The 19339-nt window shown below is 43.0% G+C and overlaps 1 protein-coding gene across 7 annotated transcripts in view; it reads right to left on the minus strand.

The window, feature by feature from the left end:
- The window catches only part of CARM1 (coactivator associated arginine methyltransferase 1), a 156639-nt gene that overhangs the window by 74214 nt on the left and 63086 nt on the right, over positions 1-19339 (minus strand). For 6 of the 7 annotated variants that reach the window (XR_014491433.1, XR_014491434.1, XR_014491435.1 and 3 more), the window contains exon 2: positions 7491-7616. Coding sequence is in view for 4 of the 7 variants with exons in the window: in XM_083354473.1 (XP_083210599.1) it covers positions 7491-7616 (126 nt within the window). In the remaining 3 variants the exon portion in view is untranslated. The remainder of the gene's footprint in view (positions 1-7490; positions 7617-19339) is intronic. The other variant, XM_083354472.1, reaches the window with a different exon arrangement.

A 19339-nucleotide genomic window follows, 5' to 3' on the forward strand; every position in this document is an offset into this window, starting at 1 on the left:
AACAATACTAAGTTTTCAATGTATAGTATTTTTCTTACTCAAATTCAAAATTGCATATCACATAACTTTCTCTCTAACTCGCTTATTTAGCCATTGATAAAATTTGTTCCAAGTTCTTTAGTAAACTGAAAGTATTTTCTCTTTAATCTCTAAAGTTAAACTATCCATTTCTGCACAATGTAACATTAAGTATCTGTCAGGACCCACCCCAATTCACATCTTAGGAAATAAAGAACTCTTGGAACCAGGCTTGTCCAAAGGGTAATCTTCTCATGCTTTTTTTTTTTGCTATTGCCTTTTTCCTTTCAGTTTAAAATGGAGATACAGACCAGATCCCTTCTTCCCTAACCCTCCCCCTTGTTGTCCCCAGTTCAAAAGGTATTTCTTTCCATGGGGCTGAGGGGTTCGCCACCAGTTGTAACAGACCTGGCGATTTCCCTTGCAACCTCTTAGCCATCGTGCAAATTTGACAGCTGCCCACATAGCTTTCTATGTCCTTTTTCATGGATGGCCACCAAAATTGCCTTTTAGTTAAGGGTAAGGTTTTTACAAATCCGAAAGGATCTGCTGATTTAGTATCATGGCACAGCTGCATGAAATTGATTCTCTGGGTGGCAGGTATGTATAACTTCTCACCCACCCAAGGTAGTACATCTTTAATTGTACACACGCCTATTTTTCTGGAACCATTCATCGCTTTACAAAGCCTTCTGGAATTCTATTCCAGTTTAGCTATCTACTTTCGGCTTCATTTTTGCTTGTGGCCTGGTGGTGACTGGTGCTGCCAGTTGTTGTTCAGGCATCAGTGGTTTAAAGTCAGTCACCCGTGTGCTGTTATATTGGGGCATGCGGGATAATGCATCTGCCAGGAATTTCTTTCCCCCCAGTAAGTGTTTGAGGCTGAAATTGAATCGGTGAAAATGTTGGGACCAGCGGGCTTGATTAGGAGTGAGTTTCCTGGGCGTTTTTAGTGCTTCCAAATTTTTGTGTTCTGTCCAGACCTGGAAAGGTATTTTATTCCCTTCTAAAAACTGGCGCCATGTTAATAATGCCCACCTCAATGAGAAAGCTTCCTTTTCCCATATTGGCCAATGTTGTTCTATTTCTGTGAATTTTCTGGATGTATAGGCACATGGTTGCAACGTCCCCTCATACTTTTCCTGTAATAATACGGCTCCTACTGCTACATCGCTCGCATCTGCCTGTATCACAAAAGGTTTGTCGGGATCTGGGTGTTTTAGGACAGGTTCAGCAGAAAAAAGTCTCTTTAGCCTCTTAAATGCTGCTTGACACTCCATTCTCCACTTTAGAGGCTGGCTGGATTTCACGGGGGACCCCCCCTTTCGTTTTCAACAAGTTTGTGAGGGACATGGCTATTGGGCCAAATGCGGGGATGAATTGGCGGTAGAAATTTGCAAAACCCAGGAAACTTTGCAATTGCTTCCGTGTGCGGGGGGGGTGTTGCCCACTCTAATACTGCCCTGACTTTCTCAGGGTCCATTTCGATGCCCTCTGGGGATATGCGATATCCCAGGTAGTCAATTTTTTCCTGGTGGAATTCACACTTCGATAATTTAGCGTATAGATGGGCAGCTCGCAACGTTTTCAGGACTGCTCTGACTAGGTTGATATGTTCCTCTTTAGTCTCAGTGAATATCAGGATGTCATCTAGGTAAACCAGGACCTCCTTATATAGGTGCGCCCTTATCACATCATTAATTAATTGCATGAAGACTGCGGGGGGCCCTTGCAGTCCAAATGGCAGTACTTTGAACTGGTAGTAACCCAATGGGCAGTTGAATCCAGTGTTCCATTCATCTCCTTCTTTAATCCTACTATGGTAATACGCTTCCCTCAGGTCTAGTTTGGTAAAAATCCTTCCTTTCGATAGGTGGGATAGCATATCCTTCATTAGGGGTAAGGGGTACCGATTGCATTCACTAATTGTGTTCAGATTACTATAATCTATACAACAGCGGTAAGAGCCGTCCTTCTCCCTGAGTAGAACCGGGCTGGCCACTGTGGGTCTGGCAGGCTCGATAAATCCTCTTTCTAAGTTTTTCTTTATGAATCTTTCCATTTGTGCCATTTCCCTTGGGCTCATGGCATACATCCTGGGTTTTGGGAGCTTTGCCCCGGGTTTGAATTCTATAGCGCAGTCTGTGGGGCGGTGGGGGGGGAAGCTCATCTGCCCGTTCCTCACTGAAAACCTCAGCAAGGTCCCTGTATTCCTCCGGTATCTCTGGTAACCCCTTCTCTTTCCCCACTGATGCTGTCTCCTCCCTTCAGGTTGGGGGGGTGCTTTGGGGGTTTAAGCTTTTCTGCTCCCCTTTTGGGAAGTTGAGTTCTGCTGTCCTCCAATTTATCCCAGGGTTCCACTTCTTCAGCCATTCCAGTCCTAAAATCATTGGGCATTCCATGCCTGGGGCCACTATATACGTTATGTCTTCCTCATGAGACCCTAGGGCTAGGTGAATTGGTAAAGTGGCTAGGGTAGCTCGTCCCCCCCAGCTATTGATCCATCTAATTGACTAAAGGAGATTGGTTGTTTTAGCCTCCTCACTGGGATGCTCAGTCTCTCCACCAGCGTTGGGCTGATGAGGCAGCCGATGCAACCAGAGTCTATCAGAGCTTTTATTTCGACGGCTTTAGGTATAGAGGAAGCTAATATAGTCACTGTCTTAAGTATGGGTGGAAGGGGTCCACTTACCACTGGTTCTCCCTCTGAGCTATCTTCCGAGGTGTCCACCACCCCAGTTCTTGACAGGAGTTGTGGACTCTACCGCCTCTGTCCCCTTCATGGAAGATTCTTTTGGGTTGCCTTGGGGCTTCCCCAGCTTCTTGGAAGATGATGCCTCTGTTTTACGTGGAGGGGCTTTAGAGCGACATTCCGTGGCATGGTGGCCCTCTCTCCCGCAATTGAAACATCCTGGTTTTTTTTAGCTGTGGCCGGTGGTTTTTCCCCCTCGCGTGTTTGCTCGAGTGGCAGGAGGCCCCATGGTTTTCCTCTGCGGTGTCTCTTCAATAGGTCTATTTCCACTTCCTCCGCCAGGACATACCAGTTGTCAAGATGGTGTGGGTCTCCTCGAGGCAGGCAAGCGTCATACAGGTTGTAGTTTAGTCTGTTTTTGAAATGGCTAAGGAGGATGCCTTCTGGCCAGTTCAGCTTGCTGGCGATGGCTGGGCATTCTTGGGTATATTTGGCCACCGCCCGCCTGCCCTGCCTCACTGTTTTGATTCTCTTCCGGGCCTTACGGTCAGCCAAAGGATCCTCAAACCGCCGCCTCAAGGATGACATGAATCGGTTGAAATTGTTGAGTTCTGGGGCGTCGGAGTCATGCAGGTTCACCACCCAGTCTGCAGCCGATCCGTCCAAAGCGGATTGCACAATTCGGATGCGGGTTTTGTCACTGGGGATATCCCGTCCATATTCTTCCATATAGCTGAGGACTTGGGTTAGGAAAAATCCCAGTCGTGATGGCTCCCCCTTGAATTTGACTTCCAGGGGCGGGAATCTTTGACTGGAGCGTTGTCTGCGCTGCGGATGGTATCGCTCCTCATCCTGATCCCCGTCTGTGGTTCTGGGGGGGTAACTGCTGAGGCAGCGACTCCTGTTCCATTGGACGGCCGTCGGGTTTCAGGTGCTGGATCCCCTCCGTTACCTCTCCCGCTGAGGCCCCAAGCGCTGCCTTGGCTGCGGTACTCAGCTCTCTCCTCTCATAGTGAGCTAAGGGTTGTCTTCATCAGGTCAATCGCTCTTTCTAGTATCCACTCCTCTTCACTGACGTGCAGGGAGCTCTCCATCTCTTGCCTCCATCCCAGTTGGTGGTTGCTCCATCTTGGGGCCACTTCCCCCGATGCCTTTTCTCACTCACTTTTCCTTCCAACGCCCATCGGGGTTTTCAGTCGTGCTGCTCCACTGCTTCTTCCCCGGGGGAATATGACACTTCAGCTTCCCATCGTTCCTGGGATTTCATTCGGGAGGAAGACTCCCTCTCCGTGGGGCTTCCCTCCTCTCTTGCTTCATCGCCAGACATTGCATTTGTTGCAAAGTCCCCCGGTAAGGTTTTTCCTTCGAGGTTGACTCTTATAGCAGATCCTGTCTACTGTCAGGACCCAACCCAATTCATATCTTAGGAAATTTATTTTATTTATTTATTGATGGGATTTATATCCCGCCCTATCTCCCGAAGGACTCAGGGCGGCTAACAACAAAACATATAATAAGTACATAAATCAAGATAAAATGAAATTGAGAACATCAGTGCAATAAAAAATTAGAGAATTTAAAAAATGAATTAAAAATACTAAATATAAATTAATTAAAATGCCTGTCAGCCTAGGTCAGCCAGGTGGAACAGGTGTGTTTTGAGGCCGCGGCGAAAGGATTGGAGGTTTTGGGCCATACGAAGCTCAGGGGGGAGCTGATTCCATAGGGTTGGCGCTCCCACAGAGAAGGCCCTCCCCCTGGGGGTCGCCAGCCGACATTGCCTAGCTGACGGTACCCTGAGGAGGCCTTCTCTGTGTGAGCGTACTGGACGATGGGAAATAAAGAACTCTTGGAACCAGGCTTGTCCAAAAAGGAGATTTTACTAAGATGTAGTCGATTGTGGGAATACAAGACAGGATCTGGCATTGTGTTACATTTTGATACTATATAAAGGATTCCCGTTTCAACCCCCTCCCTTCAACCCCATTTGGTCAGACTCACATTAATTAAACTTAGGTGTCAGGCCCTTCCGTGGGAAAGGGTAATTTTCTCATGCTTTTTTTTTGCTATTGCCTTTTTCCTTTCAGTTTCAAATGGAGATACAGACCGGATCCCTTCTTCCCTAACCCTCCCCCTTGTTGTCCCCAGTTCAAAAGGTTTTTCTTGGTCTTTGAAGATAGCCTACAGGCAGGCTGAATACACCTCTTCTCCTTCCCCCTCAGAAGATGGCAGAATCCAGGGGGAGGCACAATATTTTAAACATACATTTATGAATGTGATATAAATGGATTATGACAGTATCCGCTCTCCTTGTCATAGATGGGGCCTATCATTCCTAACAGAAACAATTCTGGTTTAAATTCTATTTGTTTTTTAATCATCTTCTCCAATCATAGATGTATCTTAAGCCAAAACCTTTTTGCTTTAGGACATGACCACCATATATGATAATAAGTACCTGGTCTTTGATTACATTTCCAACAGACATTTGGAGTATTTTTAAACATTTTGGCTAGTCTCACTGGTGTCATGTGTCATCTATAAAACATTTTATACAAATTTTCTTTATATGGTACAGCTTTGGTTAATCTAATATTTCTGTCCCATTACTTTTCCCATTCTTCAACCTCTATAGTATGTCCAACGTTTTTTGCCCATATTATCATTGTTTCTTTAACTTGTTCCTCCTCCATCTTTAAGTTAAGCAGTAATCTATAAAGTTTTTTAATCAGCTTTTCATCTGTTTTTAGCAATGTAAGATCAAGTTCTGTCTGTTCCTTATACAGCCCCATCGTTTTCACGTCTTTTTCATATCTTGATTGGATTTGTAGGTATGGCCACGATAGGTCAATACCTTGTTGTTGTAAGTCTTGTCTAGATTTCAATCTTCCTTCATTGTCCAGTAAGTCTTTATATGTTACAAGTTTATCATAGTTAATTAAGTTTGGGTAAGCAAAGGCTTCCATTGTTGAAAGCCATTCAGGTATCTTAATATAATTTTTTTCTTTTATTTTTTCCCATTCTAAGAGAAGTGTTTCTTATAGCATGGTTCTGGAAATATCTATGCGTTTTATTCTTACCATACCACAGAAAGGCATGCCAGCCAATCTGTAGGTCATGCCCCTCTAGGTATAGTAAGAGAAGAAAAAAAAACTTTTGCAATCTTGTGGCAAGCAAAATTAGTGGGGAAGCCGGATTCACTTAACAACCAGATTACTAACTTATCAACTGCAGTGATTCACTTAACAACTGTGGCAAGAAAATTCATAAAATGGCTTTTACCAAACTTAACAACATAAATGTTGGGGTCAGTTGTGGTCATAAGTTGAGGACTACCTATACATTTATAAATTACTTCATTTATTTACTGGATTTATGCCTTGCTTTTTTTGCTTACTCATGGCAGTTAGAACATTTCAAATAAAAATGCTAAATTTAAATGTAATATTCAGATCAACAGATTAAAACTCAGCTAATGTAGAAGTGATGTTTTCCATTTCACAAAATTTTCCTCTCAAGGGAGAACATTCATAGTCTGAAACAAGAGATGAGACAAACATCTTCATTGTAAAAAATGCGGTCCTGGAGAGACTCAAACCCTAAGCTGTGTGGGGCTTTAAAGGTCAACATCAATGTATCAACTATGCCCAGGAAGCAATCAACAAGGAGTAGAGATCTTTCCAAAAAGGAATCATACCATTCCTATACTTTCCACTATTTAAGGAATACATTTTGGTCCAACTGCATGCAATTCTTTATATAGTATCAAAATGTAACACAATGCCAGATCCTGTCTTGTATTCCCACAATCGACTACATCTTAGTAAAATCTAAGCAATACCTAACATGCAACATGTTGCAGTAGTTAAACACAATGATGTAACTAAGGCATGGATAACTATTACTATGTCTTAATCAGACATGTCAAACTTGCGACATCACATGATGTCGTGCAACGTATCGGAGCATTTTCACCATTGACGGCAATGGGGTGAGCGTAGCTTCCTGATGATGTGTCCAACCCGTGGGCTGGCAGTTTGACACCCCTGGTCTAAATCATTGCTGCAAGGATCACAGCTAGCACCATAGACACATCTATGCCAGTGTGATCCAGGTCACAATAATCAACTGTGAATCCAGTGATAACTGAGGATCAAGGAGCAACTTTAAACTGTGCATCCCATTTTCATTATTTAAACTTTTTAATACTAGTTCATGCTTACAAATGACAGAACTGCTTGAAATTTCTTCTCTAATACATATATATTTAGTTAATTTTTGGACACAAAAAGAGAATGTACATTTTTATGTAACAAATACAGGTGAATAGTATCGAAAATCCTATATTTACATTTAAGTTAAATTAAGTACAGATAACTGTCCATAAAAATGTTACAATTTAGCATGATAAACAAATTTTGTTTTTTTTTTGGTTTTCTACCAAATATCCTTTCTCTTATATCTTAACTTTTCCAAATGTTCCAACAAATGTCCAACCTGTCCACTAAATACAGCATAAGTAGCAAAGGTTTAAAATTAAAATCTAGACAGTTGGGCTAAACAATGCATGACTTTGCCACTTGATGGTCCAAAACCTCTATTAAGGAGAACAATCAATCCAGATGATGTCATAGGAGAGAATGTCAGACTGAATTATTTAACATGATAGATGTTATCCATCCTGAAAATGCTATGTGTTGGCAGCACATAGAATTATTTGCCAGTGCAATATTACTGTTTCCCAAAACTTCAAATACAACTCAAAATTGCTAGTACATACCACTTGGTGCTGCAAATTGTATAAGGACACTATTGCATCCCAATGTGATAATGAAGGACTGTTTTCCCACTCGGCTGCATTCTGTCTCCTTTGATACAGAACACTTGAATACACAAACATCATCTTCTAGGAAAGAAAAGAGAAAAAAACACAATGATACAGATTTTGCATTTTCTACATGGAGAAAGCCATTCTGAACCATTCCTACTTTCCAAACTGTCAGATGCAAAATCCACAAATAGAACAGGAGCAGATTATCTCATTCACATGCCCCTGTATGTTATCAATTGATATTCAGGGGCATGTTAGGCCTGTTTATAGGGATAGATCATGACCAGTAGAACTAGCACTAACAATAGCTCTTAGACTTATATACTGCTTCGTTGTCCTTTACAGCACTCTCTGAGTGATTTACAAATGTCAGCATATTGCCCGCAACAATCTGGGTACTCATTTTACTGACCTTGGAAGGATGGAAGGCTGAATTAACCTTGAGCTGGTGAGGATCAAACTCCCTGGCTGTGGTCAGAGTTAGCCTGCAATACTGCATTGTAATCACTGTGCCACCATGGCTCCCTACAGATTATTTCAAAGTTGCCTTTAGCTTTTCTGTAGTTGCCTTTATTAATTCTTTAGCTTCTTATTTTCTATATCTGACAAGAAATTCCTATAGGCAGTTTCTAGAAATGTTCAGAAAAGTGAGCAGACATTTTTCTAATAAAGGAGAATATTTGTAACTCATGGTTGAAATGAGGGGTCCTCAGTGCCCTCTGAGATTGGTTGTTTTCTTGTAGATGTTTCATTATCCAAACTAGGTACAGTGAGGGGAAAAAACTATTTGATCCCCTGCTGATTTTGTATATTTTCCCACTGACAAAGAAATGATCAGTTTATAATTTTAATGGTAAGTTTATTTTAACAGTGAAAGACAGAATAACAACAAAAAAAATCCAGAAAAACACATTTCAAAAAAGTTATAAATTGATTTGCATTTTAATGAGTGAAATAAGTATTTGATCCCCTATCAATCAGCAAGATTTCTGGCTCCCAGGTGTCTTTTATACAGGTAATGAGCTGAGATTAAGAACACTCTCTTAAAGGGAAGTGCTCTTAATCTCAGCTTGTTACCTGTATAAAAAACACCTCTCCACAGAAGCAATCAATCAATCAAATTCCAAACTCTCCAGCATGGCCAAGACCAAAGAGCTATCCAAGGATATCAGGGACAACATTGTAGACCTACACAAGATTGGAATGGGCTGCAATACTATCGCCAAGCAGCTTGATGAAAAGGTGACAACAGTTGGTGTGTGTCAGAACCCAGTATTGGGGAAGGGGGTCATTTCTTTATTCTTTATTCCTACAGGTTCTGCTATACTCTTTGGGGGAGGGGGGAAGTCGTAGGTGTTACAATTTTGCTTGACTATAGCCACTACAATGTATCCTCTTCGCTTCTCTCCATCTGCTTGCTCTTTGAACTATTCTCCCATTAATGCCAACCTGGGGTGAGAAAGGAATGTGCCTCCGGCCATCTGGCTTATCTCTTGCTGCGGAAGAAGAGGCACAAGACATAATGGTCTAACAACCTTGGGAATGGTGTTTTATCATCCCTGTTCCCACAGTGGATCCACACCTGGAAATTGGCTTGTTTGAACTGACCGGATGGACTATTGGGTGTGATTTGCCATCTGCTCTTTTAACCTATTTATTCACACAGGAACCTCTCAGATCCTGCCTTCTATACCTGCTGTCAACTTCTCCTAATAAAAGTTCCTTTTGAAATGAGTCGTTACAGGAGTTCTGCTTTCTTGGGAAGAGGGTCTGAGCCGGGTCCTTACATTACACAGGATCTGAGGGGTCCAAGAGCATCTTTATAAGGGGGTACTTGTCTACTTAGATGTTATCCTGATATTCACAGAGACTAAAGAAGAACATGTCAAAGTGGTTAGAGTGGCATTAAATAAGGTACGGAAAGCCTGTTTGTATGCCAAACTTGTCTAGGTATGAATTCCACAAGGAGAGAATTGATTACCTGGTGTATTGTATATCCCCGAATGGCATAGAGATGGAGCCAGAAAGGGTCTGAGCAGTGTTAGAATGAGCTCCGCCTTGCACCTGGAAACAACTGCAAAGCTTTCCTGGGTTCGCAAATTTTTACTGCCAATTCATCCCCTCTTTCGCTCAAATTGCACTACCCATCACGAATCAATTAAAAACCAAATGGGAGGGGAAGCTGAAACCCAGCCACTCCACTATGGAGTGTCAAACCACTTTTGAGAAATTAAAAAGACTATTCTTAGCAGAACCGGTCTTAAAACAACTGAACACTGAAAGACCTTTCAATAGTCAGGCAGATTTATTTATTTATTTATTTATTTATTTATTTATTTATTTAGTTTTCTAAACCGCCCTATTCCCGAAGGACTCAGGGCGGTTTACAGGGCAATATTTAAGACAATATAAAATTAAGATAAAAATAGAATTAAAAGAATTAAATTAATAATAGCCCAACAATAAAACAATGTTAAAAACTTATCTATCTGGCCTGGACTGAGGGGGTTTTTAGTTTCAGGTTTTAAACATTGTTGGCCTATTAATTAATTTAATTCTTTTTAATTCTATTTTTTATCTTAATTTTATATTGTCTTTTAAATATTGCCTGTAAACCGCCCTGAGTCCTTCGGGAATAGGGCGGTTTAGAAAACTAATTAATTAATTAATTAATTAATTAATTAATTAATTAATTAAGTATTTGCAGATCTGTTGCTTGATTGTCTTTTGGGGGATCTTCCCAGGTATTGATGTCAGGCTGATTGGTCTGTAGTTTCCTGAATCCATTTGTTTTGCTTTTTTGAAGATGGAAACCACATCAGCCCTTTTCCAGTGCTCTGGTATTTCCCTTGTTCTCCAGGATCTTTGAAATATAAGATTCAATGGTTCCGAGATGACATCTGTCAGTTCCTTCAGAACTCTGGAATGTAATCCATCTGATCCTGGTGATTTAAACTTGTCTAGGATGGGCAGGTGTCCTTTTTTATATAAATATTTTATTATTTTTCTAATTTTACAGTCAAATACTTAATAGACAACGTGTTGTCTGGGTCCATTAATAGTTCAGTGGTATCACCTCTGCCTGTTCTTGCAGTATCTTTTGAATAACTGCCTGGAACAGAGGGAGAGGAGGGAATGCATACAGGAGCTCCCTGGGCCATGGACTGCGGAGGGCATCTACCTTTCCGCCCCTGGAGATGGGAACCGGGAGAAGAATCTCGGGAGCTGGGAATTCACCAGGGTAGCAAACAAGTCCAGTGCTGGGTGACTGAACCTCTCCGATATCTCTCTGAAGAGAGCTGGGTTTAGGCGCCACTCGGAGTGGTCCACTGTTTCCTTGCTCAAGAAATCAGCTTGGCGATTCATCTCTCCCGAGACCTGCTACGCCTTGGGGGACAAGAGGTTGGTCTCTGCCCAAGTTCCTAATAATTGAGCCTGGGCCATGAGGGACCCCTTGCCAGTTGATATGGGCTTTCATCGCGATGTTGTCCATGAAAACTAGAAAGTGTTCCCTTGCTACAGTGTGTGGCGAAAATGGTGTAGAGCCAGATGAATAGCTCTGAGTTCCAACCAGTTTATGTTGTGCTTCTGATCTGACTGGTACCACCGACCCTGAGCCAACTGGGATTGCAGGTGCGCTCCTCAGCCAAACAAGCTGGCATCTGATGTTAGAATGAGTCAGTTGGGCTCCTTGAACAAGATTCCCCTGTCCATTGCTGGGGAGACCCACCATTGGAGGGATTGCAGGGTCTGTGATGGGATCTTTACCCTGTGGTTGGAGGAACTGGTGCCTAGACTCTGGAATGGGAGCAAGAACCATTGGAGGGGAGCCCAAGGAACCACTGCTATGCAGTAAACCATCTTCCCTAGCAGTTAGGAAAGGATTGCTAGGGCGACTACTCGCTCCCTTTGGATCTGGGAGACTAGGGATCGGATACTGTCCCGACGTTCCTGAGACAGGTAAACCTCGCACCTCCTTGTGTCTATCACTGTGCCCAGGTGAAGAACTCTGGTGGATGGAACTGTCTGGTCATGTGAAATATGGTTATAAGTCACTTTTTTCAGTGCAACTAAACAAATGGTTGTAAGTCAAGGACAATGTATACTACATGTAGTTTTATTTAAATGTATATTCAGATATCATTTTAAAGCTTTTTTAAATAGACAATAACTATAACTGTTCTTTTGGTACTGTCCATAGGGTTTTCCAAGGCAAACCATTCAATATCACAGTAGTCCAAGTCTATGCCCCAACCACCAGTGCTGAAGAGGATGAAATTAACCGGTTCTATGAAGCCCTACAGCACCTTATAGAAATAACACAAAAAAATGATATCCTTATCATCATGGGAGATTGGAATGCTAAAGTAGGAAGCCAAAAGATAACCAGAATAACAGGCAAGTTTGGCCTTGGAGTACAAAATGAAGCAGGGCACAGACTGATAGAATTTTGTCAAGAGAATATGATGGTGATAGCAAACACTCTTTTCCAACAACCCAAGAGACGGCTCTACACATGGACATCACCAGACGGTCAACACAGAAATCAGATTGACTATATGCTCTGCAGCCAAAGATGGAGAAGCTCTATACAGTCAGTAAAAACAAGACCAGGAGCTGACTGTGGCATAGACCATCAGCTTCTCGTTGCAAAGTTTAGGCTTAGAACTGAAGAAAGTAGGGAAAAGCACTAGGCCACTCAGGTATGAATTAAATCATATCCCTGTTGAATATACAGTAGAGGTGACAAATAGATTTAAGGAATTAGATCTGATAGACAGAGTGCCTGAAGAACTATGGACAGAGGTTCGCAACATTGTACAAGAGGTAGCAACCAAAACCATCCCAAAGAAAAAGAAATGCAAGAAAGCAAAATGGCTGTCTGAGGAAGCTTTGCAAATAGCTGAGGAAAGGAGGGAAGCAAAAGGCAAGGGAGAAAAAGAAAGATACGCCCAATTGAATGCAGAATTCCAGAGAATAGCTAGAAGAGATAAGAATGCCTTCTTAAATGAACAGTGCAAAGAAATAGAAGAAAACAATAGAATAGGGAGGACCAGAGATCTTTTCAAGAAAATTGGAGAGATGAAGGGAATGTTTAATGCAAAAATGGGCACGATAAAGGACCAAAATGGCAGGGACCTAACAGAGGCAGAAGAGATTAAGAAGAGGTGGCAAAATTACACAGAAGAACTATACAAGAATGAGCTTAACGTCCCTGATAATCACAATGAGGTGGTCACTGACCTCGAGCCAGACATCCTAGAATGTGAAGTGAAGTTGGCCTTAGAAAAACTGAGCAACAACAAAGCTAGTGGAGGTGACAGTATTCCAGCTGAGCTATTCAAAATCTTAAAAGATGATGCAGTAAAAGTGCTACACTCAATTTGCCAGCAAATTTGGAAAACTCAACAGTGGCCACAGGATTGGAAAAGGATCAGTTTACATTCCTATTCCAAAGAAAGGCAGTGCCAAAGAATGTTCAAACTATCACACCATTACACTCATTTCTCATGCTAGTAAAGTTATGCTTAAAATCCTACAAGCTAGACTCCAGCAGTATGTGGACCGAGAACTAACAGAAGTACAGGCAGGATTTCGAAGAGGCAGAGGAACTAGAGATCAAATTGCCAACATACGTGGGATCATGGAGAAAGCTAGAAAGTTCCAGAAAAACATCTATTTTTGCTTCATTGACTATGCTAAAGCCTTTGATTGTGTGGATCATAACAAACTGTGGTAAGTTCTTAAAGAGATGGGAGTACCAGACCATCTTATTCATCTCTTGAGAAACCTATATGTGGGCCAAGAAGCAACAGTGAGAACTGGACACGGAACCACTGATTGGTTCAAAATTGGGAAAGGAGTCCGGCAAGGCTGTATACTGTCGCCCTGCCTATTTAACTTATATGCAGAGCACATCATGAGAAAGGCAGGGCTAGATGAATCAAAAGTTGGAATTAAGATTGCCGGAAGAAATATCAACAACCTAAGATATGCAGATGATACCACTCTAATGGCAGAAAGTGAAGAAGAACTAAAGAGCCTCGTGTTATGTGTGAAGAAGGAGAGTGCAAAACATGGGTTGAAACTAAACATTAAGAAAACCAAGATCATGGCATCCGGCCCTCTCAATTCCTGGAAAACAGATGGGGAAGAAATGGAGGTAGTGACAGATTTTATTTTCCTGGGCTCCAAGATCACTGCAGATGGGGACTGTAGCCAAGAAATTAAAAGTCGCTTGCTCCTGGGGAGGAAAGCCATGGCAAATCTAGACAGCACACTAAAAAGCAGAGACATCACCCTGTCAACAAAAGTGCATATAGTCAAGGCTATGGTCGTCCCAGTTGCAATGTATGACGGTGAAAGCTGGACCATAAAAAAGGCTGAGCGCCAAAGAATTGAGGCCTTTGAACTATGGTGCTGGAGAAGACTCCTGCGAGTCCCTTGGACTGCAAGGCGATCAAACCGGTCAGTCCTAGAGGAGATCAACCCTGACTGCTCTTTAGAAGGCCAGATCCTGAAGCTAAAACTCAAATACTTTGGCCACCTAATGAGAAGGACTCACTGGAGAAGAGCCTAATGCTGGGAAAGATTGAGGGCAATAGAAGAAGGGGACGACAGAGAATGAGGTGGCTGGATGGAGTCACTGAAGCAGTAGGCGTGAGCTTAAATGGACTCCAGAAGATGGTAGAGGACAGGAAGGCCTGGAGGAACGTTGTCCATAGGGTAGCGATGGGTCGGACACGACTTCGCAGCTAACAACAACAACATAACTGTTCTGACATCCTTTTTACCAACCATGGAATGAACCTAACAAACTGCTTAGAAAAATAAACTCTTAGAACTTCAGTGATTCCATACAGTGCATTACAGATAGTCCTCTACTTACGACCGGTTACTTAGAAGACCTTCCCAGACTACTTATGACCTGGATTCAAAGTTCCAACAATAAGGTGCCTCTAAAGTTACACAATTGCATTTTGGGTGCTCAGTAACTGGGCCACATTTACAGCTGTTTGCAGTATCCCATGGTCAACTGACCATGTTTACAAGTTCTTTTTCTAGAAACTGGCATTTGCTTCCAATTTCTTAACAATCATGGAGTTCACTTAATATTTAGATTCACTTAATGACTAACATGAAAAAGCGGTAAAATTGTGTGTGTGTGTGCGCGCATATGTGTGTACACACACACACACACACACACACACACACACACACACACACACAGAGTCATGGCCGAAATTGTTGGCACCCCAGAAAGTTTTCCAGAAAATCAAGTATTTCTCACAGAAAAGTATTGCAAGAACACATATTTTGCTATACACAGGTTTATTCCCTTTGTGTGTATTGGAACACAACAAAAAAGGGAGGAAAAAAAGCAGATTGGATATAATGTCAAACAAAACTCCAAAAATGGGCCGGACAAAATTATTGGCACCCTTTCAAAATTGTGGGTAAATAAGATTGTTTCAATCATGTGATGCTCCTTTAAACTCACCTGGGGCAAGTAACAGGTGTGGGCAATATAAAAATCACACCTGAAAGCAGATAAAAAGGAGAGAAGTTCACTTAGTCTTTGCATTGTGTGTCTGTGTGTGCCACTCTAAGCATGGACAACAGAAAGAGGAGAAGAGAACTGTCTGAGGACTTGAGAACCAAAATTGTGGACAAATATCAACAATCTCAAGGTTACAAGTCCATCTCCAGAGATCTAGATTTGCCTTTGTCCACAGTGCGCAACATTATCAAGAAGTTTGCAACCCATGGCACTGTAGCGAATCTCCCTAGTCGTGGACAGAAGAGAAAAATTGATGAAAGGTTGCAACCCAGGATAGTCCGGATGGTGGATAAGCAGCCCCAAACAAGTTCCAAAGGAATGCAAGCTGTCCTGCAGGCTCAGGGAGCATCAGTGTCAGCGCAAACTATCCGTCGACATTTAAATGAAATGAAACGCTATGGCAGGAGACCCAGGACGACCCCACTGCTGACACAGAGACATAAAAAAGCAAGATTACAGTTTGCCAAAATGTACTTGAGTAAGCCAAAATCCTTCTGGGAAAACGTCTTGTGGACAGATGAGACCAAGATAGAGCTTTTTGGGAAAGCATATCATTCTACTGTTTACCGAAAATGAAATGAGGCCTACAAAGAAAAGAACACAGTACCTACAGTGAAATATGGTGGAGGTTCAATGATGTTTTGGGGTTGTTTTGCTGCCTCTGGCACTAGGTGCCTTGAATGTGTGCAAGGCATCATGAAATCTGAGGATTACCAAAGGATTTTGGTTTGCACTGTAGAGCCCAGTGTCAGAAAGCTGGGTTTGCGACCGAGATCTTGGGTCTTCCAGCAGGACAATGACCCCAAACATACGTCAAAAAGCACCCAGAAATGGATGGCAAGAAAGCGCTGGAGAGTTCTGAAGTGGCCAGCAATGAGTACAGATCTGAATCCCATTGAACACCTGTGGAGAGATCTTAAAATTGCTGTTGGGAAAAGGTGCCCTTCCAATAAGAGAGACCTGGAGCAGTTTGCAAAGGAAGAGTATTCCAAAATTTCGGGTGAGAGGTGTAAGAAGCTTATTGATGGTTATAGGAAGCGACTGATTTCAGTTATTTTTTCCAAAGGGTGTGCAACCAAATATTAAGTTAAGGGTGCCAATAATTTTGTCCGGCCCATTTTTGGAGTTTTGTTTGACATTATGTCCAATTTGCTTTTTTTCCTCCCTTTTTTGTTGTGTTTCAATACACACAAAGGGAATAAACCTGTGTATAGCAAAACATGTGTTCCTGCAATACTTTTCTGTGAGAAATACTTGATTTTCATATATATATATATATATATATATATATATATATATATATATATATATATATATATATATATATGTGTGTGTGTGTGTGTGTGTGTGTGTGTGTGTGTGTGTGTGTGTGTGTGTGTGTGTGTGTGTGAAATGTTAACTATTTAGATTACCTTGCTAGGCCCCAAACATGGGGCAAATCTTTATTTCCTGTTTTCAGCCTATCTTGAAGGCCATCAAACAGGCAGTAGTCACACCGGACAGCTCATATATTTGTGTAAATTACTCACCTTAATTCTTTGTTAGTAATTTACACATGCACACACACACACACATACACATACATACACACACACACACACAGTGGGAGGTGAGCGCACTGCCAGGGGCTGAGAACAGGCGTGGATCTCCAGCCGTGACCTCGGCCTTACGAGCTGTGAGGGGAGGGGGGGCATTGGGCCGCAGAGACCAGACAACCAGCAGCGACGTGGGGAAGCCAGGCTGTCTCCTTGCCGCCACCCGTGGCTGTCCGGGGGTTCTGGTGATGGGCGGCTGTCCTGCCCTGCTGGGCGCCCCTACACAGCCTGTCAGGAAGCCTCCAATGGGGCTCCGTCCTCCACGCAGAGCAAGGCTGCAGGCCAAGCACCATGAGGTGAAAAGGTTATAGTCGTGGAAGTGGTTGGATTTATCTGCTACATGCGTGCCTTACTGGGAGGGGAAAATCTGCGCCTTCAAAGGGAAAAAAAGAAGGAAAATGCTCCAACTTGGTGGAAGGCAGGAGGGAGAAGCGAATGTGCCGCAGCAAGCTTGCTTTGCGAAAGGCGGCTGCTTCTTTCTGATTTTTTCCCCCAACCCCCTTCCAAAGTCTTTTGCCCCTTAGAAGCGACCCTCTCTTGGGCTTTGTGGATGCAGCTTGTGATGGAAAAGCTGTAGCCCGAATTTCCAAAACCAGTTCGGTCTCTTTTACCGGCTACCAAAGACGACTCTTTGGGATTTGCTCTTCGGAGAAAATTTCCCAAGTAATTAGTTACAGGGCAGGGGCGCGTAGTATAAGCAGACACCTCTTTGAATGTTTGTGTTGGGAAGGCGAACTGTTTGGGGGGGGTGAACGAGGTGGGCTGCCTTTCATTTGAGGACCAGGATTTGCTCTTCAGAGAAAATTTCCCAAGTAATTAGTTGCAGGGCAGGGGCACGTAGTATAAGCAGACATCCCTTTGAATGTTTGTGTTGGGAAGGTGAACTGTTTGGGGAGGTGGGGTGAACGAGTTGGGCTGCCTTTTGAAGACCAGGATTTTGCAACCACTGGGTGAGAGAGAAGGCAAAGAGAAACAAACTTGGCTTCTCGGATCAGACGACAGCTGGAGAGCAAAGGTTGCAGGGAGGCTTTGTTTTCCAGCGCTTTAAGATTTCTCTGAGCCTCCCATGTTACCTTATGGATCAAAATTAGCAGGGAGATGCCTTCATGCGGATTTCCCATTCAAAAATGTAAGTTTGCGCCTGTCCCCTTTCTTGTTCTAACTTGGCTTGCAAAATGGAGTACTTTTGCATTTTGCAGAAGCTTGGGGGGGGGGGGGGTTGAGTAGGAAGATACAGGTGTTTGCACCTTGGAGAAAGGGAGAGAGAGAGAGAGAGAGAGAGAGAGTGAGAGAGAGAGAGAGAGAGAGAGAGAGAGAGAGAGGAATGAAGGAGGGGGAGGGGGAAGGAAGGAAGGAAGGAAGGAAGGAAGGAAGGAAGGAAGGAAGGAAGGAAGGAAGGAAGGAAGGAAGGAAGATGGGAATGAGAAGGAGGGGAAGACATGACCCTGGGGATGCTGCAACAATCATAAGTGAAAAATGGTCAAGCCACTTTATTCAGTGCCTTAGTAACTTTCAATAGTCAATAAGGTAACTGTTGTAAGTCGAGGACTACTGTACTTTATCACTTTTTTTCCTTTTTTGGGAGGGGGTGGTCATCAAGTTTTTGACCTCTTGCTAGGCGACTGGAAAAGCCCCGAGCTAGAGTACTCAGATTGCAGCTGCTTTCTTGCAGGTATTTGGAATGGCATGGGACCCACAAGTTGTGCAAAGTTAAGTGAGGAGGTTGGTTACAGTTTATTAGGAAAGATAAAATAGAAAACCAAGAATGCTTTATTGACCATTCCTCGTCCAGATTTTATATCATTTTCATCTGCTAGTACAGCCATTCTGCTTCAGATTTCTGTTATTTTCAGCATCTGGTAAAATGAATGAGTACTTTTCCAACAACCTTTAAAATCCAAAACACTGGTTTCATTGTTTAATTCCCCCCTCATACAGTAGTGGCCAAAACTGTGGAAACCTTTTGAGAAAAGTGTACAGTAGAAATGCCACCTTTGGTTAAGTTTCCACCAATTTTCCTTCTAATTTCTTTATAACTGTAGCCTTGTTCACTTAATAATTCTATTTTACATTGCTTTCTGGGTGACCAGTCAACTCTTTGCACCATTACTTTAATTTTACTACGTTTTACAAGCTCACTAAATGAAAGAACACAAAAAAACCCCAACCAATTTGATAGCAATCACATAACACACTGACAAATGTCCTCCTCTCAGCTTCCATACATGACAACAATAATTGAATCCTACTGTGATCTGATTGGCTCATTCCTGAAACAAGATGATGAGCCTCCTGCCCACTGTCGCACGCACCCCCCAGAGACCCCCTGGATCTCCCCCAACCTTGCCCAGCTCTCACAGGCATCCCTCCCCAGGAGTGACATCAAGGTGGCCATGCCCACCCTGGCCATGCCCAACCATGCTGCCATGCCCACTCGATGGCCACACCCACTCAGTAGCCATGCTCACGGCACCCGGCGATGCATAAGTGGGTTTAGGGTTGCAGTTTGGGCACTCAGTCTCAAAAAGGTTTGCCACCACTGCCCTAGACCATTTCAAATAAATAGTTGTCCAGGAGGTGGGAAGGCCTGGGGCAGGGCTTGCAATAGGCCTCCCTTGGCCACCTCAGGGGCCCTTGAGGTT

The sequence above is a fragment of the Vipera ursinii genome, assembly GCF_947247035.1.
Source record: "Vipera ursinii genome assembly, chromosome: 2".
Lineage (NCBI taxonomy): Eukaryota > Metazoa > Chordata > Lepidosauria > Squamata > Viperidae > Vipera > Vipera ursinii.